The sequence below is a fragment of the Arvicola amphibius genome, chromosome 1, assembly GCF_903992535.2.
Source record: "Arvicola amphibius chromosome 1, mArvAmp1.2, whole genome shotgun sequence".
NCBI lineage: Eukaryota > Metazoa > Chordata > Mammalia > Rodentia > Cricetidae > Arvicola > Arvicola amphibius.
In genome coordinates, this window is record NC_052047.1 from 180,997,561 (window position 1) to 181,021,713 (window position 24,153).

Below are 24,153 nucleotides of genomic sequence, written 5' to 3' on the forward strand. Positions count from 1 at the left end.
GGAAAAAGTCACAGATGTCTAACCAAGGTTATTAACACAAAGCTTCATAAATTACTATGCCAGTTTCTCTAAACTTGGCTGGTAACACAGGCCAGCGGCCACTCCCTACTAAATTCCTTAGCAATTAATACTCTACACAAACTTCTAATCTTAGTTTATGATATAAAACTAAAGATTCAGCTAACTAACTGTTTATTGTTTAGGTCTCAAATAACAATCAACTACCAAGTCAAAAGAAAATTAGTAAGCCAGGCGGTGATGGCGCACGACTTTAATCCCAGCACTTGGGAGGCAGAGGTAGGCGGATCTCTGTGAGTTCGAGACCAGCCTGGTCTACAAGAGCTAGCTCCAGGACAGGCTCTAAAGCTGCAGAGAAACCCTGTCTCGAAAAACCAAAAAAAAAAAAAAAGAAAAAAAGAAAATTAGTCTTACGTCCAGTTAGCCAGGGCTGAAAAGGATGGTCTGGCTTTACAAAGTTACAAGGTTCCCTTCTTTTTTGTGTGTTCTGGGGTTACAAACAGGATAAGAGAATAAGTTTTAGGGTTGGTAAATTTTCAATGCCACTGCTTGGGAACATGCCAAGCACCATATCCCCGCCAATATGTGGCCATAGTAAATGGCTCTGCTCCTTATCGCTTACCCAAAGAATGTGCTTTGATCAGCAGGGCCTTTTTTTATTATTATTATTTTCTTGTTCCAGCCTCCTGTAAAATGTATATTTAAGCTATGTGAAAAAAGAAGCAAAAGAGAATTGAAACAGAGAATTGGAACTAAAGAGAATTAGAGCAAGGGAATTAGAATGCAGAGTAATATAGAAAATAACCTTCAGATCATTTTAAAGTTATTACAGAAATCTTTTAGTCTTCACCCCCTGAGAAGTCTTCTCTGAGTTACCCTGGGTAGTGGCTTGGGAACTGGACTTTCAGGCCTCTAAGTGTTGTTATAATAAAGTCACAGAGAGAAGCCAGGTTCTTACTTCAAGGGCAGTGGGCTAGCAAGCTTAATTCTGCCTATAACCCCAATTCCCCCTGCACAAACTCTGCAGAAGCTTTCGCCTGCTGCCCATGGTAACCAGACTTGTGCTAGGAGCTTCGCTATAGGACCCTGCTGCTGCATACAAGAGCTTTATGATAGGCACATGCTGTTTAATGCAAATTAGGTCATGTCCAAACTTTACATCTCCCTTCACTCTGGAATAAGGCTGTAACACTGAAGCAAAATCCCGGAAGGCTATTTTCGTCGTACCACAGGATAGTCAAGACCCCTCTTGCCGCTTCTGCCCATTTTGCCCTCATGTCCTGGTGGCCAACAGACCATGGGGAAGGAAAGGACCCACAGCTGGTGCCCAGCGTGGCTTCTGGACCCAGCAGAGGCTGTGAGTACCCCTAGAGTACCAGCACCCTCCTTTCTCTCCTTTTCTTTCAGTTGGCGACTTAGCAAGGGTCCAGAGAGAGGGTTCAGAGACAACTGAAGCCTCTTGGCCAGGGCAACTCTCTGGCATTGACCGAAGGTCTTTCTACCCTCTTTCCAGACCATGACAGCCTGACCAATTGTGGGCAATATGAAAATCCTGGTAGTGCAGCAACCAGTTAAAGAGGTCTAAAACAGTTGCTAAGTCTCTTAAACCTGCAGACAGGCTTGTGTTTGCTAGGGCATTTCAATCCCCCAGTGGGAAAATAACCCCGGGAGCACCGGACGTCGCTGCAGCACGATTTCTCTTTTCCTGTAATGGAAAAGTCAACATTGTCCCAGGAGGATCTCCAAAGCCGTTCTCTTAGAGCCTTAACAACGTCAAGAGGACTTAAAATCCCCCAAAAGGAAGGCTTAGAATTCTGGAAAGAGGTGCTTCCATTCACACCCTGGGCCCTGATGTTTGGACCAGGTCGCCTACCTGGCTCATGAAAAAGAAATGCAGAAAGGTTGTCCCTCTCCTTCCTCCCTGTGATAGCCACAAGCAGGCAATGTCTACAAAGAAAACCCCAAATCCAAGGATGTCCCTTTAAAAGAAAAGGACAGGGAGACAATGGGGAAGGTCCAAATGAGGATACCTCGCTGGAAAGAAAGGGATAACAGGAAAAGGGGGAAGACTCTGAGGAGGAGAACTCTGAAGATTGCCCTGTGAATGATTTAGCCACCGTAGAAAAGGCAATCAGCCTAATAAGGCAGAAATTACTCCCCAAGCCACAATATTCCTCCTCCCTTTATCCTCTTTTCCCTTACAAGCCTTCACTGGCCCCAGATGACAAAGACCCAATGCCTACATTCCCCAGAGGTTGGAAGGGTGGTTTTTGATCATTTAGTGGGTTATGAATGATTGTCATCATTTAGGGGGTTGGTTACAAATTGTTACTAGTCATGGTCAGGGAGAAAGCTAAACAAAGGAGATTAGATTCAGTAATCTCTTTCTGAAGGGAAAAGGGGATATAATACAGAAATGATGGAATGAAAGAGTGGATTGTTGAGTCTACTTTTGAACAACCAGTAGTCTCACATATTTTACATTGGTATGGATTTTTGTATATTGATAGAAATTTAAGGTTATTTTTGTTATTCTGTATATATGTTTATATTCTTGTTTAAGGTATTGTACCTATGCAGCTCATTTAAAAATGTAAAGTTCTAGCTCTTGAAAACTATTTAGAAAAATAAAGAAATACAGGTTAATAGTTAGCCATCTATAACAACCAAACTTAGAGCCATATTAGGTATGTTTTCAAGTATATGCAGAGATATATTTTAGATAGACAGGTGATCGTCAAACACTTCAAACATGTATAGAATATGGCATTTAAATTTTAAGATGCAGGTATGAGCTTTGAGAGATGTGAAGGTCAGCAAACCATCTATCAGAGGGGTTTACTTGGGGTTATTTTGATCAACAAAAAGGAAAATAAAAAAATAAAAAATAAATTAAATAAAAGGCCAGGCAGTGGTGGCGCATGCCTTTAATCCCAGCACTTGGGAGGCAGAGGCAGGTGAATCCCTGTGAGTTCAAGGCCAGCCTGATCTACAAGAGCTAGTTCCAGGACAGGCTCCAAAGCTACAGCAAAACCCTGTCTCAAAAAAACCCCAAAAAATCCATTCTTCTAACTAATAACGACAGTGAGGGTATTGCTATCCCCGCATTTGTGTAATACACAGTTTGGACCTGGGCATGACCACCGTCGTACAGGGTGACAGTGGGCAAATACTATCAAGGTGGCCTCCCTTTTCTAGATACCTGTTGCTGACATTCACATTTCTCAAAGCTCTTACCTGCATCTAAGCCTATTTTAACACACCATAACATTTTTCTACAGGACAAACAAATGGGAGGAACAAATAAGTCAGCAGTGTTCTCAAGAGTGTCCTGGAGCTGATGCATTCCATACGTGGCTGATTTCCTCCCATCCACCACACATCCAGATGCCTCTCACTGCTTCTCTGGCACCTCTAGCACCCACCCTTGCTCGCTGTAGTACCTACAAATACCTGAGTGATACCTCAGGGGAGGTGACACCTGCCCAGACCTTCATGACATTCCTCTCTTTGACCAAATGTCTGCCCTAACCCTTTGCCTCTCTCCTAAGCCCACCCCAACAGATCACTGATGCGCTGTCAGTCAAACTGTTACTGGCTTAAGCTGCACACCACTTCCCTTTACCTTAGGTGTAAGGGAAAGATAACCCCCTGCACAGACACCCCACAGCCGGGATTTTGTACCCCTGTTATAATTATTCCACAGGTCTGTCTATATGAAGAGGAGGAGACGGCACTGTCGCTAGGAACCGGACAAAGACAGGAGATATTCCTCCCTTTACTGGTAGGAACAGGACTTGCCATCTCTCTCCAATCTGCCAGGGCTGCAACAACTGCCATTGTTGTCCGGACGCATCGTCTGGTCTGAGAACTTAGAGACAAGCTCAGTCGGCCATGACATCCACGACTGGCAGCCTTGAATCCCTCCAGCAACAGATAAACTCTCTTGCTGGGGTCATGCTCCAAAACAGAAGAGCACTGGACCTAATAACTGCAGAACATGGGGGGACTTGCTTGGTATTAGGGAAAGAATGCTGCTTCTATGTAAAGGAATCAAATGTTGTCAAAACAAATGTCAATACCCTCCAAAAACTTCACAAAGACCTGCTTTGAGCACTTAACAGGCTCATTAACCCCTTGTCTTCCTGGCTCCTACCCTTTCGCTCCTCTGATTATGCTACATTGTATTTTGACCCTGGCCCCCTGCCTTATTCAGTTCTGGCAACAGATCACCACCATTGCTGAAATTGCTTTCACCCTGTTGCCCATATGGTAACCAGACATCATACTAGGAGCTTCCCAGCAGGACCCTGCTGCCATATATGGAGTCTTATGATAGGATCAGCATGCTGTTTATGTAAATTAGGTGATGCCCAGCCATGGTCCCCAGCCTTTATCTCTCTCCTCCCTCTGGAATAAAGCTGAGCTGTAACAATAAAGCAATCTCTCAGAAGGCTATTTCTGCCACACACAGGCTGCACAAGCCTCACTTGCCCCTTCTGCCCCCTTTGCCCTTATGGTTGGGTGGCTCATGGACAGAGGGGAAGGAAGGAACCCACAGTGACCAGCCAACACTAGTGTACATTGTTTATAAGACATGATTCGCTGTGCCGATATTAGCAATAAGGTCAGGCAGGCGACAGGTACTATGTTTGTAATGGTTAAAGGTACCTAGATGTTTGGCAATCACAAGTGGTAAGACACCAGGTTTAAATCTGAAAACTTTGTATCCAGAAGCGGAAGGGGGGTGGGGGTTGCAGACTGAAGTGACCAAAACACGGAAAATTCTTTGGGCAAAGGGACTCTGTTTGCAGACAAAGGGGATTTTGTAAAGCAGAAGAACAAAACAAGCCTGCATTCCTGGATGTTCAAGACTTGTAATTCAGACTCCGAGCACTTAACCTTCACCACCTGCCTGTTAAAAATAAACTGAAACGTTTGCTAAAGGAAAAGTGCAAAGTTCTTTCATCTCAGCAGAAGAAAAACAAAAGAAAGCAGCACTGGGTTGCAGTCCCTTCTGGAAAAGGGGCTGTAGGCTCACAGGACACTGGGTCACAGTGTCCTTCTGGAAGCACAGCTGTAGGCTCATAACATATACTATGGAGCCAAGCTTCAAGGACATATTTCTAGAATGTAAGCTTGCATGTAAGATGGCAAAACATCCCAGCAGTCACTTAATTGGGGGGACGAATCAACAGCAGCCACAAATTCCCAAAGAAATCTGTGTGATGCTCCCCTTAGAACAGAATTTTAGTCTAGATCACTTAGCTGCAGGGGACACTCATCCCATCCAGATTAGACGCTAATGCAAATGCAACATAAAGCCAAGAAAACACCAGCTACCAAAAGACTATTCTAGAAAGGCTCTCCAACCCTATGGGCCAACAAGATCCCACTTCTACCCCAGTAAGCATCTTTGGGGACCAAACACGGAGTCTCGGAGCAAGAAGCATATGATGAGACCTGAAGATAACCTGAAATCAAGCTGGTCCCATCTGGACCGAGCTAGGATGGAGTGGTTTGACTAGTCCTGTCCGTGGCTTTGTGCAGGGTGAACAATATAGGTGGAGTTTCCATCTGGATTACCTATCAGCTCTGTCCTGCCAGCTGCTCTCCAAACAACCACACAGAGACTTGATACTCATTACAAACGCTCAGCTGATAGCTCAGGCTTGTTTTTAGCTAGCTCTTATGACTTAAATGAACCCATTTCTATTCATCTATGTGCTGCCCCAAGGCTCATTTACCTCATGTACATACCTCCCATCCTGCTTCCTCTGTGTCTCATGATGTCTCCTGACTCTGCCCTTCTCCCCAGCATCCTCTATGTCTGGCTGTCCTGCCTATACTTCCTACCTAGCTAATGGCTAGTTATCTTTTCATTAAACCAATAAGAAGGCACCTTGGCAAAGACACATCTTCCACAGTATACAAAAAGATTATTCTACAATAGATCGAAGCAGCCCTGTCATATGGGAGCAGATCCACGGAATGTGCTTGTGGTGGGGTCTGTGGAATATAGACTCTGGAAGGCAGGGATCATGACAGTTCACTCACTGGCTGTTTGTCACCTGGCACCAGGTCACTTACACACCGGACAGATTTGATAAGGATTTGTTGAATGGGTGAGTAGGTGAAAAACGTATGAGTAAACAAGAAATAAGTACGTGATGTAGCGGAGTTTGGCCTTTGTGAATTTGTGAAGGAGTCTAGGCATTGCTCAAGCAGAGAAAAAGGTATGCAGTTTAGGCAGAAGAACTAGTATAATGTATGTCGACATGAAATACAAGGCAGCCTGAAGCTGCCAGGGAGTTATGACCCCCTGGAGGTCTCACACTCAGCAGCAACCTAATCGATATCTCACTACATCAAAACAAAAGACAAAAACAAGGGCATGGCATTAGGATGCAGACATCTAATCTACATTTGAACTGCCACAAAGTCCAGGACCACGTCTTATATTCTAGGCTCTCTACTGGCTGAACACATCAAATGCCCAGCGCTGGGCTGGGTGCTGGGGATGACACAAAGCTGTAAGTCATCCTTCCTACCAAAGCCAGGGCCTCATAGCCAGAGAGACATAATCAATGAGGGCTCGTGGTGATCGGTGTGCAGCGCCCCAGGGGAAACATAGTCTGTAAACTGTGTGGGTCTGAAGGGGAGCGAAGCTGACTGCCGGTGGGAGAGAATTTCATCTTATTAACCTTAAAACGTTTGACCCGATGCTTTCCCCCAAGCAGTAGGAGATCAAGAAGAGCAGAGAGTCCTGACCTGACCCCTAGATAGCACACATCTGACCTTGTACCCAGAACTAATGCCCCTGCAGTAGTTCCAGGGTCCACTCACCAGAATCGTCTCAAACAGGTCAGCAAGGGAAAGACAGAGCTTCTGCAGCTGCAGGAGAGTCCTGAGAGGAGACAGTGCTGATGGAGTGTGAGGCATGTCTCCAAAGCCCACCAATAACCTGGCAGTTTTGCTTAGAGCAAGACCTACAGGCCTCGGGGCAGGGTCCTTCTCAGTGCCCAGCTGTGCCCCCAGCTCAGAAGGAACCTGACTCTTAGAAGGGATGGTAAAATCAAAGTACTCATGTAAAAGAAACCACAGACTGGAGATAATTTGCCACAAGACCCCAGTTACTAGGGAGCTGTTCCAGCAAGATAGTTGGGGCCAAACCAGGGGTGCAGTGCCATATGCAAACCTCGACTAGGGCAGGTCCCAGAAAGGTCAGGAGTTAAAAAAAAAAGTTATTCTAAGGCAACAGGGGGTTCTCTAGCATTTCATCACCTCCTGTGAGTCTGTAGTTCCTAGCAGCGTAATGTACTTTACTCCATTCTCTTGTGGAAAAGATGAGCCTCTGCAATATGTAAGTAAGCAAAGCTATAAGCCAGTGGGTTTCCCTGGAAACAGACTGGATGAGGTCCTCCAGGCACTAGCTCACCAGGTCTCCAGATCAGAGACTGGGTGAAGCTGAAAATAAGAAAGACTGACTTCCATCAAAGCACCATGAGAACCACAATTCAGCCTCAAAGGCAAGGATGGAGGCACAAGAACCAAGCAAGAGAATTAGGGGGTAGTGAAAACACATAACATGGGGGTGCCTTGATTTTATTCTGTGATGCATCTCGTTTATCCTTAACAAAGGGAGTTCTTACACAGAAAAGGGTGCAAGTTAAGTTGATGGTTTAAGACTACAGTTAAAAAGAAGAAAAACTGAAGGCCCATAAACAGAGACGTGAAGTTACCACCTGGTGGCAGCATATCTAAACTGAAGACTAAGTGTGTGTGTTTGTGTGTGTGTATGTGTGTGGTGTGTGTGTGTGTGTGTGTGTGTGTGTGTGTGGTGTGTGTATGTGTGCGTGCACGCGCGTGTGTGTGCATGTGTCCGGGAAATGAGGGAGTGGAACAGAGCCACAATCTCCAGGTCAGACCCCTGGCACTTCCTCCCACCTCCCCTTGATTAAACACTGGGAGCTGCCCCGTGGTTATTTGGGATTCCCTTTGGTAAAGAGCTGCTCATTACACCTTTTCCCAAACCTAAGCAATTAAAGGGGCAGATTTGTCCCAACCACACTCATGGGCTCTCCACGGTAACTGGCCTAAAGCCTTGTACTCTGTGGTACTGTCCTGAGAACCAGTGAAATGCCTAAGTAGTGAATGAATTCCCCAAATATTTTCAGCATTTAAAATTTACCATTACAAATGACAGCGAAGGTAAGCACTGATAAACCCCGCATTTAGACATACAGAAGCAGTTCCTGAGGAAAGTCCACCCCAAAGACAGTAAATGCAACCCCAGAAGGACAGACGAGGAGGTCCCTTTGCCAGTGTGGTGGGCAGACAGACTTTGCTCTAGGAACCAGAAGACTCAGATTCCTGAACCGGTTTTCCCTGATGGACTTAAAAATGTTGTCTCAGAGCCTTTGGCTTCCTCCCTATACAGTAGAAACAATTCTGTCCATCACGGCGGAGGATGAGTGGGTAAGACAACAGAGATAAACTGCTGGTCTACACATAGGGAGGGAGAATCCATGGCTATCACCACGCTAGTGCTGCCCAAGCATCTGGGATGGATCTGCTTGCCCTCTACTCTGTTTCTTCCGGGACCGAACTGCTCTCTTACCCGGGCAGTCACTGGGAAGAAATGATTCTTCCCAGGCCTGAGTTGCTGCATCTTGTGAACCAGCAGGGAAGAGATCATTCTTGGGTTAAACCGGACAACCACAGAGAAAAACAAACCTAATCATGGCCACAGTCCAAAACCTCAGAGATTATATGATCTGGCAAATTAAAACTCTGATCAATTCATTCCCCACCCAAATAGCAGTCACATCTTACACCCTGCCTCCCTCCTGGTAGCCTCCTTGGGTCTGTGACATCCAGAACCTCCAGACCCCAAGAGACTTTACAAGCTGCCATGGCCTCGACTCATTTGTGAAGAGTCTGCAGGTGTACTTCTCCCCAAAGGTGCTAGGAGGGGACTTCACACCACCTCTGGCTCCCAGTCACCCTGGGCCTCCTACTCTAAGGACTCCTCATGGTGCCTTTTCTATAAGCTCATGCGTGGGAAAGCCAGGCTTTCTCCCCTGCAGGTCCGGGAAGGGTAGCAGTACTCAGCTTAGCCCTCCCAGAAATCCTGCCAACCATGAAGCCGATGTGTTGGTGGATATTTAACTTGTCTTTCTTGAATCTATTGAGTAGACCCGAAGGGAAAGAGCACAAAGTCCTGGGCAGCATCTCAGAGTGCTTAGCGCTCCATAGCACATGACAGTAAGGCCTCAGGAAGTCTCAGGGTGGCGGTGCAGCTGTGCCCACCACCTCCCTACCAGCCTCAGCGCTGAAATCCAATCTCATTTAGATCAGCAGCTCTGAAGGGTGGCACACCGTCCCCTAAAGGCTGCTCTGAAGAGTGTGGCTGCCTGCACAGGGAGGGCTATTTCATGTCTTTACATGCAGGCCTGCCTAAGCGTGTCTTTTCTACTCATTCCTCTTCTACAGCTCATTAGGACAGTGTAACAAGGCCAGAAAGCTTCATGTGTGAGTAGGTCATGTTATACATGAATTGAATGTCAGATAGGACAGTGGGGAGGGGCGTTGCGAAATGCCTGTTATAAAAAGGGCCAGTCCAGACTGATGGGGCCGAGAACGTCTTGATCGGAAGACCATGCTGTCAAGACCAGTGACTTCCAGGCAAGCGGTAGGAGAAGCTGGGCGAAGGGCTCTGCTGGTCATGAAACATGACTGTGGGCCTGATGCTGTTGCGACACAGGATCTTTACGGTGGTGGTTGCAGAGGTAATCAGGGGCTTTCCCCCTTCGGACTAGCGCGAAGGGAGCCATTTCTGAGCAACAGGATGAGAAGCAGAAGTAGGCTGAGCTACTTACAGAGGTCTTCTGTGGCTGCTGGGGCAAAGGCAGCCATGGACTCATACAGCTCCTCGTCGCAGCCAGGGTTGAGGGAACATTTCATGAGCAGGTCTGTGGACAGGTGGGCCATGGACTCGTACACGTCGTCAGCCTCCTCGCCGTGCATCAGCTCCTCTTTAATGTGACTCTTCAGCATGTCCACTGTCTCCTGCAAGGGAAGATGGGCTCGGTGCACACGATGTTCCCGGCTAGCCGGGAAGACTCGGGCCCCAAGTGGGCTTGAGGTGGACGAAGGGAGTAATCACGGATCAGGGTTACAATGGCTTCTGGGTATTGGCATTTCCCACCTGACAGGGAGCTCTGTAGAGCCAGGCAGCAGGCCCTCTTCTCTTCTTTGCCTAACCCTTCTTGTTCTAATCTCTATATCTTCCTCTGACACTAATCACAGAGTTAAGAACTTACATCCTGGTTCAGGAGGACATACATACGTAAACATTACTCCCTTGTGAGTACCCAGTAAGAATCAGGCTCAACAGTGGGCACACTTCTGTACCTGCTGTCCCTTGGAAGGCACACCACTCTCCCTCATTCACAGATGAAAAAACAAAGCTCAGAAAATCTGGTCTTCCCTGCAAGGTATAAGATATTACACCTTGTAACACCTGTAAGGTATTACAATCTCCACTTTGATCCTTTTGCCATATCCCAGTGAGGGCTCAGGAGGAAAGAAATGACACACAGAGCCACACAGATGTGCAGTGGTTTGGTAGGGCTAAGCTGAGATGTTCCCAGACTTGTGCAGCCAGGGGTCCCTGGGGATGTCCCCATCCCTGTCCTTCGGGAAGATTTATCCAAGTGTCTGACAACTTCTAGGGTTTCCTCCCCCAGTTTCAACATTCGAGATGTCCCCAAAGACAGCTGCCCTCACATAAAGGGCGCTGACATCAGAAAGGCTTCCCCGTCCCTCTGCCTCCAGAGGGTTTGAGGCTGACTTCCCTGCAACCTCTGAACAACTTTTCCTGGCCAGACATGGTAGTGTGTCACAATCCTTACCTCAGCCTCAAACCACAGAAACCCTCCTCATCAGCACCAACTGACAGAGGTCACTTTTGGTTGATAGTGTGTTATTTTCCTGGTGAGAACCAAATGAACTAAGAAACAGGTTCTTAGTGGTGGGGACTCTAGGGGTAGCATTTGGCAAATAAATAAACAAACAAGCAAATAAACAAATAAAACCTGACACTCCATGAGCATCATGAAGGGACAGCCTTTGGTGTCGAGGCGAAAGATGCATTGGTGGAAGGTGACTTCGCTAGGAGCCAAGATGACACGAGAAATGTGAGTCAGAGCAAGATAAGAAGCCCCGACTACAGCACTGAACTGGGTTCAAATCTTACCTCTACCTTTTCCAGTGTGACGCTCGAGGCACGTTCACCTTGGCTTTCTCCATCCTCATTTATAAGATGAAGGGAGTAGGGCGAAAGTTACATGAGACAGGGTATTTGCTGATGAAATGATCCCGGTAACTTGGTTACTATTCTGAACACAGAGTGGCCTTGCCGAAAACGATGGGCACAAAAATGGCATGCTGTGTTCAGCACATTTGAGATTCTGAAGTAAAGTCTTAAAGAAAGTTATGAGTGTCTTTATGCCCATTTATGCCAATGAGGACCCAAACAAGGGCTTAAACTATTCTGATTGCTTGAAACACCTTACAAATCCCCCCAAACCCCAGAAGCCCTTCTGTGTTCCTTGGCACCACTGCCTTTTGAATTTTCTATCACAGAGTAGAGTTAAGTTTCTGAAGTGGTGTCAGACTGATTTCTGTTTGGAGGGAGCAAGCAAGACCACATTAGTCTGGCTGCTTATGTTGGTGGTCACAGCCAGATGAGATAGTCTCAGGTGCCCCTTGTAAGTTGGAAAAGAAGGAGGAACACCCGAAGGTAGTGGAGTGAAGAACTGTTTCCTCCAAGACAATGGATGCAATCCTGAACAAAATAACACCCAAGCATGGCACAGGATTGAACTCAGAGCAGGACTCAGGAGTCAGCAACCAAGAATGAGCTGCCAAGAAAGCTTGGTATATCCAATTGCCTTAAGTTCGGATCCAAGCAGAGGCTCAGAGAGAAACTGAATGCTAGCAGGAGATGAGGTCTCAAAGTTGGCCACTTGGATGTTTCCTCAGGGTATAGCCTTATTATGGCCTTCACCAAGGAAAGAATCAATTCTAACACAGTTTATCTGGGCCCAAAGGTGGGCAAGGCAGCTAAGGGACATCCACGAAGGATCCTTGGAGACAGGTGGGGAGAGGGCTCAGCATCAGCCTTGAATAGACTCTTTTTGTTGTTGTTGTTGTTGTTGTTTTTTGTTTTTCGAGACAGGGTTTCTCTGTAGCTTATGAGCCTGTCCTGGAACTAGCTCTTGTAGACCAGGCTGGTCTCGAACTCACAGAGATCCGCCTGCCTCTGCCTCCCGAGTGCTGGGATTAAAGGCGTGCGCCACCACCGCCCGGCTTTTGAATAGACTCTTTACGTGAAAGTTCCCGTCGATATTTTGGAAATGGCTTTAGTGTTTTGCATATGCTAGTTCCTTTTAGTCTAAAACAACTCTATGAACAGACCTCTTAGGATCTTTCCTTCCGCATATGAAGAAATGGAAGGAGGAAGCTGGAAAGATGACTCAATGGTTATGAGCACTTGCAGCTCCTGCAGAGGACCTGGGTTCTATTCCCAGGACCTACATGGCAGCCACAACAAGAAACAACTCCAGTTGCAGGGCATCTCATGTGCTCTTCTGGGGACACCAGGCATGCATGCAGTATGTATATATACACACAGTAGAAACACTCATACACAAAAATAAGACTAAATTAGAGAGGAAAGAGAGAGAATTTGTGACAAACTACCAAGTAGATACAGGAATTTGAACTCAGGCCCACAAAAACTTCCCACTGCCAGAGAGGCACACAAGGACACATTAGAGACAAAGACCCATCAGTGTCTCTGATGAAAAGGCGGGCCTGGAGCCACCAGTACATGACCTGTCGCAGGGCCTTTCTCCCCCTGACCTTACCACATACTCGTCGATGAACTGGCGCAGGTCCCTGAAGCCGTGTTTCTCGGCAATGGTGTTGGGATAGTGGCCATGCCTGTTGGCCACACTATATGCCTGGAGAGCCCCTGGACAGGTGAGCAACAGGGCGGTGAGGTTCTTCAATCCGTACTTTGCAGCAAAATGCAACAGGGTGGGCAGCTCTTCATCCCTCTGATCTACAGAAAGGCATCAGGGAGACTTTAACTGAAGGGTAAGAGGGAAGAAGACATAGGACACCTTTGCTCCCAGAGGCTGCTCTTCCAGAAGACCCGGGCTTGATTCCTGGCACCCACATGGTGGCTCATAACTATCTCTAACTCCAATCCCAGACGATCCAGCACCCTATTCTGGCCTCTGAGAGCACTTCACACACATGGTGCACAGACATACATGCAGGCAAAACAACCCATACACACAAAATAAAAATAAAGGAAAAAAAAGTTCAAATACAAAGATGTCTATCCACTTGTCTCTTAATATCAATTTTGTAAATATGCCAAGAAAACAGGTAGGCTCATACTGGGGACTTAGGGGATAAAATTTATTTTTTGCTTTTCATAAAGGTTGATTTCTAGACCCTGTCACTTTTTGTGTTTATTTATTTTCTCTTCATATATGTGTGTGAGGTATGGTGCATATGTGTGTGTGTGTATTTGCAAGTATGGAAGCTTCTATAAGGACAATGCACATGTAGAGGCCGAGGATGATGTCAAGAATCTTCCACTGTCACTCTTCCACCTTATTCTTTGAGGCAGGGTCTCTCACTCAAACCCAACACAGCTAGCCTGCTTGCTCCAGGTGGTCTGTCTTGGCCTTCTCAGACTGGGATTACAAATGAAATCATCTCACATAGCAGAGACAGTGAAACCAAAACAACAACAACAACAAAACCAACAAAAACAAAAAACCAAATGAGATCGTCATGCCCACTTGGCATTTAAGGGATTCTGAAGATTTAAACTCCTGTACTCTTGCTCGTGTGGACAGTGATTGTGGACAGTGATTTAACCACTGAGCCACCTCTCCTGTCCTTTTAAAAATGATAAATCCAGTTTCCTGTTCACTGAAGGTCTGAAAATGCCCCCAGGTCCCCATGTTGTCAGGCTATGAGATACTCTCTCCTGGGCCTCATAAGAAGAGAGTAGACTCATTTATAGCAATGAGACAAGAACATTCCATAGTAGGAGAATTGAGGAGAGGCAGCAGGAAAGAGAATGGCCCCTGGAAAAGGCCTGGCAGGTAATTCTCTTTCTACTGTTACCACACTGCAGGCGAGTGGAACTCGGTCCAAAGGTAACCGGAGACTTGTGTACCACTGTGAAGTGCCACTGTGATGGGAAGGAACAGACACCCTGTGCAGCATTCCGGGTAACATCCCCAGGCATGCCGTGTGACTGTCCTGGCTCCTATTGCTACCACAGTGTACGTACACAGGGCCTGCTCCTCGCTCAAGTTACAGATGTCTGCCTAAAGACCACAAAGAGCCTGCCCCTAAGGACTGACCCCTCGCTGAGCTGCCAGCCTAGTGAAAAGACCACTACTGCAGGTAAGCTGTAGGTCAGAAGGCCCAACATGCTAGAGGAGCCTGCAGCAGGGGGTGGTATAGACCCTTGGGGGATTGGAGAAGGCCTTCCTTCCAGAGAAAATGCTTCCAGAGAGAATGAAGAGAAAGCCACCAGGAGAATGGCAACCAAGTCAGAGACAAAGAAAAGGTGTTTCTGTGAGTGGGATGGCAAGACACATATGCGAGAAGTGTATTTATCCCACATGGGAATAGAGAACCACTAAGGGGTTGCAGAGAGAGGGATGCAGAAAAAGGAATGCAGAGAGAGAGGGATGCAGAAAGAGGGTTGCATAGAGAGGGATGCAGAGAGAGGGATGGAGAGAGAGGGATGCAGCAAGGGGGATGCAGAGAGAGGGTTGCATAGAGGGGGTTGCATAGAGGGTTGCATAGAGAGGGTTGCATAGAGAGGCAAGGACAGAAGCAAGCAGCCACCCTTTGTGCTTGTTATCAGGCAAAGGAGTTTGAATGCCACCCAGAAAGTAAATGAGAACCATGCACATTTTTAGAAGGGAGTATATGATGTGTCATGACATTTCTGACACAGAAGTCTTCCCAGGTTAGAACGAAGCCGACAAGCTCCTATCCCCTATCCATGCTGCAGCTCTCACTTGCTGGTGACAGTGCTGGTGTGAGTGACCCCATTGGGCTGGCTGCCAGTCATATAAAAGTACGACACACACAATTATGCACAGCACATCATACTTGATGATGGTAATATGATTATGTCACGGGCTTCTTACTCACCATATTTTCTATCATTATTTTAGGCTATGTTGCTAATTATTGAAAAGTTGCTGTGTGAGAGTATGCCGGGCCATGCCCGCAGCACCTTCATTCACACTGCTAGACTTCATCCCCTGTCTTTTTGTATACCTTGGTTCCAGCAGGCAATAAGCTAACTGCCCCTCCCACGTCACACTGCCCAGGCGTGTAGCAGGGCACACCATCAGTGACGGAGATGGCTGTTGACCTACTTGTCATCATATCTTCTTCTTCCAGTTGGTTGATCCCAAAGAGGTGCAGTCCACTTGCAGGGATGTTGTTCTTCAGGGACTCCGTGAGCAGTTTATCAAGAGTCTCTGTGTTGTAGGGCACAATTTTAAAGGCCTGCATAAAACAGCGAAGATGGTCAGATTTCAGATTCCAGCTAGGCGCTGCCCATCAAGGTTGTAGACAGAATCCCTGTGTCCAGAAGGCTCAGGTTTCCTCCCAGCAGCCTCCTCACCTGACACATGAACTCCACAGGGTTTGCAGCACTGGACAGTAAGTTCCCAATTTCTTCCATGTCAGTATAATAGCTGATGGTGGTTTCACATACCACCAAGTCCCCAGAATAGACCTTCAGACAAACATTGCCAGAGGAGAGGTCTAAACAGAACAGAAGATACTGATAAAATGCCAGGGAGAACAGGTTCGTGGGCAGCCGTGGGACGTGTGAGTGAGAAAGCAGCTCACGGGGGCTGGAAGAAAGCGTCTGAGCTGAGCTGCAAGGGAAGTAAAGGGGGGATGAGCAGGCTAGCATGTGGGATCTTAAACAGAAGCATCCTTATCAGGTTGTCAGTTACATTTTTAAAGGGTTTTCATCTGTTTTGCATAATTATCAGTCTTGCGTGTGCACGCATGTGTGCATGCATGCATGGGTGCAAATGCCTATGTAGACCAGGGCATGGGATCCTCCTGGAGACTGAAGTATTGGCAGTTGTGAAGGGTTCAATGGGATACTTGGAACTGAACTTGGTTTCTCTGCAAGAGTTTGACATCTTAACCACCGAGCCAGTTCTCCAGCCTGTTTTACTGAATTCCTCGGGCCTTGATGAACAACAGCAACAAAAAAAAGTTAGGGTCTAAGGTGCTTTGTATGAAGGTCCATTGTCACCAAGGGCTAGCATCCTGGCGCCTAGAGGATAACTCTTTATTCCTGCCACCATGCACCAGTGGAATCAGCTGACTTGCTCTGTGGCTGTCTGTACTACGTGCTCTTCCTGGAGTAGGAGTCTATACCACCGGAAGAGGTTCTGAGGGGGAAGAAAAGAATTAAAAATACACCAACCACAAAGATTCGATTCACCGAAGAGGAAATGTGATGAGTCGTGAATGTGGAAAATTATCAAATCTCACTGACGATCCAGGACATGAAATTAAAACAACGCACATGCTGAGTTTTGAAAAGCCAGCAATGCCTAGGGCTGGAGATGGTTCAGCAGGTGAGCTTGAGAAGAGCAGTGTTTCAGAAGGCAGAGAGCACACACTCTCCTGCAGCGCGGGGCCACTCACCTGGAGCCTTCACCGAAACCGTGTACTCATTCTCCAGCGTGCCCTCCACCCGGATGGAGGGCGAGTCCTCAGGGGAAAACTCTGCCTCTGTCGACACCCTCTCATCCAGCTTGCATCTCACAATGACGTATACAGTGGTCTCTGCCTGGAGCGGGAGACAGGTTCTGGTGTCTCTCCCTGCTCTATCCCTTAGGGAGCTGGGTCAAGGGGGTCCCAGCTCCTGGACCCAGCTCACTCTCTAGTGTGGATGGTTCTGGCCAGGAGGTTTGGGCAGACCAGTGCTGGACAAGAACCACAGGCTACCAACCTAGTGAAGCAACTTACGAAAAACAGGCTAGACATTTATAAACTTTTACAGCAATTGGACAGAAACTCTGTCTATTCATTACACACAATTCTTTTAAACTTAGGATTTATAAATGCTCATTTCATTTATAACATTTTAAAATGCTTTTAAAACTTACACATCTATAAAAGCAACTTAAGGGCTGGAGAGATGGCTCAGTGGTTAAGAGCATCGCCTGCTCTTCCAAAGGTCCTGAGTTCAATTCCCAGCAACCACATGGTGGCTCACAACCATCTGTAATGAGATCTGGCTGGCGGGCATACATGGAGGCAGAACGTTGTATACATAATAAATAAATAAATCTTTAAAAAAAAAAAAAAGCAACTTAAATGGAGTTACCATACCCCATTTAAACAATGCCTCAACTAGATATCATTTGCTACCAAGTAAAAGCCCCGTACCAGAAATGGGTGACATCTTTTTGAGTTTTTGGCTGATGTGATCCCACAGATTCACCCCCTTAAAATCGTTACCAGCTATTGCCAATGCTATTAGTTACCCTCCACAACCTGACGCTAAGACCCTAGTGTGAAGATACCATGCACGTAAGTCATCAAACACTGAGCTATCTGGCTGCTGCACAGGTAGAAGCCCCACCCCCACTGACTAGCATTCACAGTGATGGAAGGAGTTCTATTTGCTACTGGAGGAGAAAAGCAATCGTCAACCAGTATCACCCAGTTACAGACCCTGCAATCAACAACAGTGGCAAGACATACTGGTGAGACAGACAGTGACATACTTGTGAAGGGAGTAGACAGTGACATACTTGTGAAGGGAGTAGACAGTGACATACTTGTGAAGGGAGTAACCAACCACTTAAAAAAAAAAACAGAGCGGGTTTTAAGGCCCACTCCATGAGATAGAATCTGTGGCTGACAATGTTAATGAGGTCAAGAACTGAAAGCTACATAGGTCATTGGTACTAGAGGAAAACTCATTATTACTCTGCTCAATGAACATAGCAACTAAATGGTCTTAATGACGTATTGCTATACCTATAGATCAGTATATGCTCAACCTTCATTACAGAAGCTTCTTGCAGTAGATGATAACTAACACAGAGACCCGCATCTGAACATGAAGAGAGTGAGCAAGGCATTGAAGCAGTGATCAAGGCATTGAAGCACTCATCCCTAAAGGGGATGACTTTATCACGCCCCTCCCCTCAAGCTTTGGGGGACTATGCAGAAGAGGAGGCAGAAAGACCGTAAGAACCAGCAGTGGACAGAGCCAAGGAAACAGTGTTTTCCAGATACAGGGCTGATGCTCATATGAACTCAGAGACCATGGCAGCATGCACAAGATCTGCAGACGTTCAAGTCAGATCTCCCAATGTGGAGAAACACAAGTGAACACAAAGTCCTACCATCAGCAAAAAGCTATTTACAACGATACCTGCCGTGGAATATTCCTTTACACTGTGTGAGTATAAGCTGCTATGATTGGTTTAATAAACAAGCTGACTGACCAATAGCTGAACAGGATCAAGTTAGGTGGGAAAGCCAAATGGAGAATGATGGGAGAAAGAGAGGCAGAGTCAGGGGTCACCAGCCAGATGCAGAGGGAGCAGGAGATGAATGTGCCATGCTAATAAAGGTCCTGCCACATGGCAGAGCGTAAATAAGAGCTAGTTAGTAATAAGCCTGAGCTATCAGCCGAGCATTTATAAGTAATGTAAGCCTCTGTGTGGTAATTTGGAAATGGCTTCTGTGAGAACTTCTACCTACAGACAGATACCTGCTTGGAAAGGGAAAATCAGTTTTCTCCAAACAAATGTAAGGGGGTATATCAACCACACTCCAGGACAGGCCTCACGCTCAGTAGCTGGTCAATACAAAATTGACTCCATAGTTTTATGTGCTTGTTTGTTTGGATGGTTTTAATGGGATATTTTTCTCTTATTTTCCTTTTCTTTTTGAGAGAAAGTATATGAAGTCTGATGGAAGAATCTGGGAGGAGCTAGGGGAGGGGAAAGACTATGAACAAAATATATTTATGAAAATTTTCAAAAAATTTAAGCAGAAAAAAATTGTTTTTACAAAATCTCTATAGATTCAAATAATTGGATTTTTATTCTTGAGACAGTGTCTCATCGTGTAGCCCTGGCTGTCCTGAACTTGCTGTGTAAGCCAGACTGGCCTTGAATTTAGGGGTACATCTTCCTCTGCCTCCCAAGTACTGGAATTAACAGCATATGCCACCATGCCTGGAAGGCTTTTGTTTATTTTTTAAGTCCTTCCCCCAGATATGAGAAACTCTTCTCTAGACAAGCTTTGCTATTGCATGTGACTAAGTTACCAACACCATTGCCACCCTTGGAGTAAGTTAGTCAGGCAAACTGTGAGGTACTTCCTGCCACTGAATCAGGGTCTATGCTTAAAACAATTTAGAAGCAGGATCTCATGTAGCTGAGGCTAGCCTCATAAGCAGGATTTCATGTAGCTAAGGCTAGCCTCATAAACAGGATCTCATGTGGCTTTGGCTAGCCTCATACTTGTTATACAGGTGGTGACCTTGAATCCTGAACTCCCCACATCCACCTCCCAATTACTAGTCTGATCAATCGGCATGTGCCATGATGCCCAGTTTTTCATGTGGTGCTGGGAATCAAACCCAGGGTTTCACGCCTGCTAGACAAGCACTCTACACCTGTGCCACATCCCCGACCCCAGAGTCTACATTTCGGCCAGTACTACACTGAGCCTCACAAAGCAGCCCTCTTCCAAACTCCCAAATCCAAATATGTTCTGACCTGACACCACAAGGGGAAAGTTCCACACTTGGTTAACACGTCAAAAACCCAAATGCAAGGGCAATAACATGTTGTCTAAAACTATTGTCAGGCTATATATAACATGTATATGAAACATGCATATGAACTTTGTTCTAAAACATATCCTGTTATACATATGCAAATAATCTAGCATCTCTATAACCCCCCAAATTCAAAATCTGAGACACTTCAGGTCCTTAGCCTTTTGAGTAAGGGATACTCAACTTGTCCCTGGACTTGGCAATGGCCACTTTAGACAAAACCAGTAGGGCTGGGCCCTCCCCCAAACCAGAAAGGTGAGAAGAGATTTCTGGTCAGAGTTAGTCCTCAATCATTCATTCCAGGACTTTGATATAGTTGTCATGGCAACCCTTTTACAAGGGCTGCAGAAGGGTATTCCAGGCTTGAGCTTTGTAACAGGGGAAGGTGTGTGGTCCAGATTGCTAACACTGCTATAACCAAACACACACTCTGTGGCTGTCAGCATTCCAGCTACACACCTGGTCCTGCACCTTGTCTCAGTAAAATGAGGAGCCTAAAAGATTGTGTGTCAGTCCTGTTGGCAGTCAGGTCCCACCTCCAGCCCTGGCACCCCTGGCCTGTAGACCTAGAGGAGGCAATGAGGCTAATCCTGAGTAAGAGGGCAGCTGAGGGGAGCAGGAAGAAGAGCGAGCAGGATGAAGCACACAGAGGCCCCACACATCCTTACCACTGCACCTGACATCTGACCACACAATGGGAAGACATAGCACTGGGAGAGTGAGCCTGAAATGTCCACAGAGCCTAGCGTGAAGAGGAAGAGTACAGTCCTCTGAGTTTAAAGAACAGGGAGTGGCCAGGCATGGTCCCAGCACTGGGGAGAATGAGAGAAGAGGACAAGAAGATCACAAGTTAAGGTCAACTTGGGCTAGGTAGAAAAACTGTCTCAAAGTCTCCCAAATAAAAATAAAAAAATGAAGATTAGAGAATTGTGGGGACCAGGCAAGAGGATGCATGTCCCATGCAATAAAAAAAAAATATGGCACCGAGCCCCACCGCCAGTTACCTCAAGCCGAAAACCAGTTTCTGACTCGCAAGAAGCTAAGGAACACCAATTTTTATGCTTATTTTTAAAGACACTGTGAAGTTCAAACCAAACATGTCTATGGGTCAAACCCAGTCTGAAAAATGTTGGCAACTCCTGCGCAGGGACCCCTTGCACGGCATCTGTGGCCTCAGCTACAGAGAAGGTCAGACCTCACACTTCTCATTGCCAAAGTTCTCGTGCCCTGTAGTCCTGGGAAGCCGCAGAGGCAAGCGTAGCAAACAGCACACATCCATGAAGAAAGCTTTGCTGCTCTAACCTATTCAAAATGCCTCGCATTTTAAATCCGGGAAGGAAAGAATTCTGAAAATGATCAAATATTATAATAGAATTTAAAGGATTATCATGAAGTCTCACATACAGCTTACTTGTGAATATATGACCACCCTAAAATGCTAGCCACATAGGACTTAGATATTTGGCCAATCTTTTTAGCAAGCAATACTGGCCAGCAAGTGTCAGCCATTAAACCTTAAAGCCCTCCCAGAGGCCAGGATAGTCACTAGCTAATAAAGAAACAGGTTGCCAGAATATGCCACTTCTTCCCAGTGCTGGGCCAGCAGGAAGAGATCAGGCCTCTAACTCTGGAGTCTCTAACAATGTTCATGCCTGCTGGTGTCCTGTCTGCCCTATGTTATACATTCATGAACCAGAATTCTTGCATTGATGATACATACACTCCCAGGTGTAATCTCTGACTTAGAGTTATTCATGCCCAAGGCCCTGGTGATGTGGGCCTCAAGGGACGGTTTTGGTTATAATAAGAAGCATCACGATATTCCCAGACGCTTTACCTCAACAAAGGCACTGACTTGCAAAGTCAGCGCTCTGATGGGGATCTATCTACCAGGCCCCCCAGGATGCCTACCCCACAGCGAATGCGGTCCGGCTGCACCACCATCAGGTTCCCAGGCGACGTCTCCAGAGGCAGGCTTGTCTGCTTTGAGAGAGGAAGAGCTCTCTCGTCCTCGGGCTCCGTGTCAGTTACTGAGTCACAGCCAGAATCTATGGAATACAGGACATAATGAATGGGAGCAGGAAAAGGAGAACTGGCAGACATGCTTCACCCCCAAGGCCCCACACATTACCATGCAGGAAGCAGAGCGGCTGTGAGTGTCACACAAATCCAAAATGAAGGGAGTGACTCACTGAGTCACAAAAGAGGACCCAATGAGGAAAATCAACCACTCTGTAGGACAGAGACCAGAATGATAGCAAGGGGACAGAGTCAGGGGCTAAAGCCAAAAAGTTTGAGGAAGGCAAGTCCAGGTTCAACCAACAGGCTTCTGGAAGCCTCACCTCAGGATTCCATGCGGGGCTCAAAGGTGGTGAGGAAAATGGAGTCAGGAAGGGACTGCGTACTTTATAAAAGAGCAAGAAACTTCAGAAAGTGACAGGAACTTGGGTCCCGCCTACCCAACATAGCTCCTCTGTGAGCAGCGGTGAGAGGGATCATTTTCAACCACTGGGTTCCAGATCAGTGCCACGGCCAAACACATGCTGGCAGGGTCAGGGATGGAGACAGGGATGCTGTTTTACTGCCAACTCGCCACTACCTAGAACCACCTGAGAAGCTAGCTTTGACTGGAATTATCCAGGCCAGCTTGGTCTGTGGACATATCTGTGTGTGGGGGGAGGCTATTTGATTGCTAATTGACATAGGAAGAACCAGCAGAGAGTCCAGACTTTTACACAGGAGAGGAGAAAGATAGATGAAGGAAAGCAGGAAGCATGAATCCAAATGGTTCTCCCTGCTCTTGACAGTGGATGCGACGTGACATGGCTAACTGCTTGAGTTCCTACCTTGACTTCCCTTTCGATGGTGGTCTATAACCTGGAATAGTAAACCAAACAATCCCTTCTTTCCTAATCTGCCTTACATCCGGGTGTTTAGTCGCAGTACCAGAAATGAAACCAGCACACAGACTCTGATGAGGCATGCAGAGGTGTGCAGATGTGAAGAGCATGGCAAAGATGGTGCGACAACAGTGAGAACATATATGACCTCTTCAGCAGCACTCCTAAGCAGCATTTAGTGATTGACAGGCCTCCTTTGAGGTTATACCCAAGACTGCATGTATGCCTACATACAGATGACAAACCCACACATGAAAAAATGAGTCACCTCCATGTTATCAGGAAATGAAGATCAAAGTGGCAATGACATACCATGACACATCTATTAGGATGGTCAAAACCTAAATATAGATGACACCAAATGTCTTCAAGGACATGCAACATCAGGCTCCCTCTACTAGTGGGAAGGCGAACACAGTGTAGCCGCTTCAGAAGGCACTTTGGCAATTTCTTACCAGATTAAATACACTTACGATCATGCTCTTTGGTATTTTCCCCAAAGCTTGAGAACCTGCACACAGACATCTATAACAGTTTTCTCCGTTGCTGCCAGAAGCTGGGAGCAACCAAGACACCCTCTAGTAGCTGAATGGATACAGGAACAATAGCACAAGCAAGCCATGATGGAGTACAGCCCTGGACAGAAATAAGCCCGTAGGAGACACAAGTCATCTGGGAGGAAGGAATCCCAACTAAGAAAATGTTTCCATCAGACGGGGTCCCTTAGCAAGTTTGTGGGGGTATCTTCTTCATTGATGATTGAAGTGGGAAGGCCCAACCCACTGTGGGTGGGGTCCTAGGTGGTGTAAGAAAGCAAACTGAACAAGCCAAGGCCAGCAAGCCAGGGAGCTTATCTTCCTTATCTCTGCTTCTTTGGTGCTTGCCTCCAGGTTTCTGCTTCTCAAATGAGCCGTAAGCCAAAATAAATTCCTCTTTGGTCACGGTGTTTATGACAGAAATAGAAAGCAAAGGAGGACACTGAGCGAAAGAAAACCACAGAGTGCGTGGCCTCTGCTATACGACATTCAGAAAAGGACAGAACTATAGGAGGGGACAGAACTATAGGAGGAAAAGGAATCCGTGGTAGCCAGGTTTTGGGAAGACAGAGGAATAACCAGTTGGACTGCACAGATTTGTTTCTTTAGGGTAGTAAATGTATTTTGCACAAAACATCATCAAACATTTGTCCAAATCCACTAACTAGACAATACCAAGGGTACACTGCACTGGACAGGGGGCTCGTGACACTGGATGTGTAAGTTCCTCTGCTGAAACCTC

General features: G+C 46.5%; 1 protein-coding gene across 1 annotated transcript in view; it reads right to left on the reverse strand.

Annotated features, from left to right (window-relative positions):
* Pik3ap1 (phosphoinositide-3-kinase adaptor protein 1) overlaps positions 1 to 24,153 on the reverse strand; it is a 118,997-nt gene that overhangs the window by 42,675 nt on the left and 52,169 nt on the right. Inside the window, exons 3-8 of the mRNA XM_038321867.2 lie at positions 21,887 to 22,023; positions 16,813 to 16,957; positions 15,764 to 15,906; positions 15,513 to 15,645; positions 12,954 to 13,150; positions 9,900 to 10,089 (exon numbers count right to left, since the gene is read on the reverse strand). Coding sequence (XP_038177795.1) covers positions 9,900 to 10,089; positions 12,954 to 13,150; positions 15,513 to 15,645; positions 15,764 to 15,906; positions 16,813 to 16,957; positions 21,887 to 22,023 — 945 coding nt within the window. The remainder of the gene's footprint in view (positions 1 to 9,899; positions 10,090 to 12,953; positions 13,151 to 15,512; positions 15,646 to 15,763; positions 15,907 to 16,812; positions 16,958 to 21,886; positions 22,024 to 24,153) is intronic.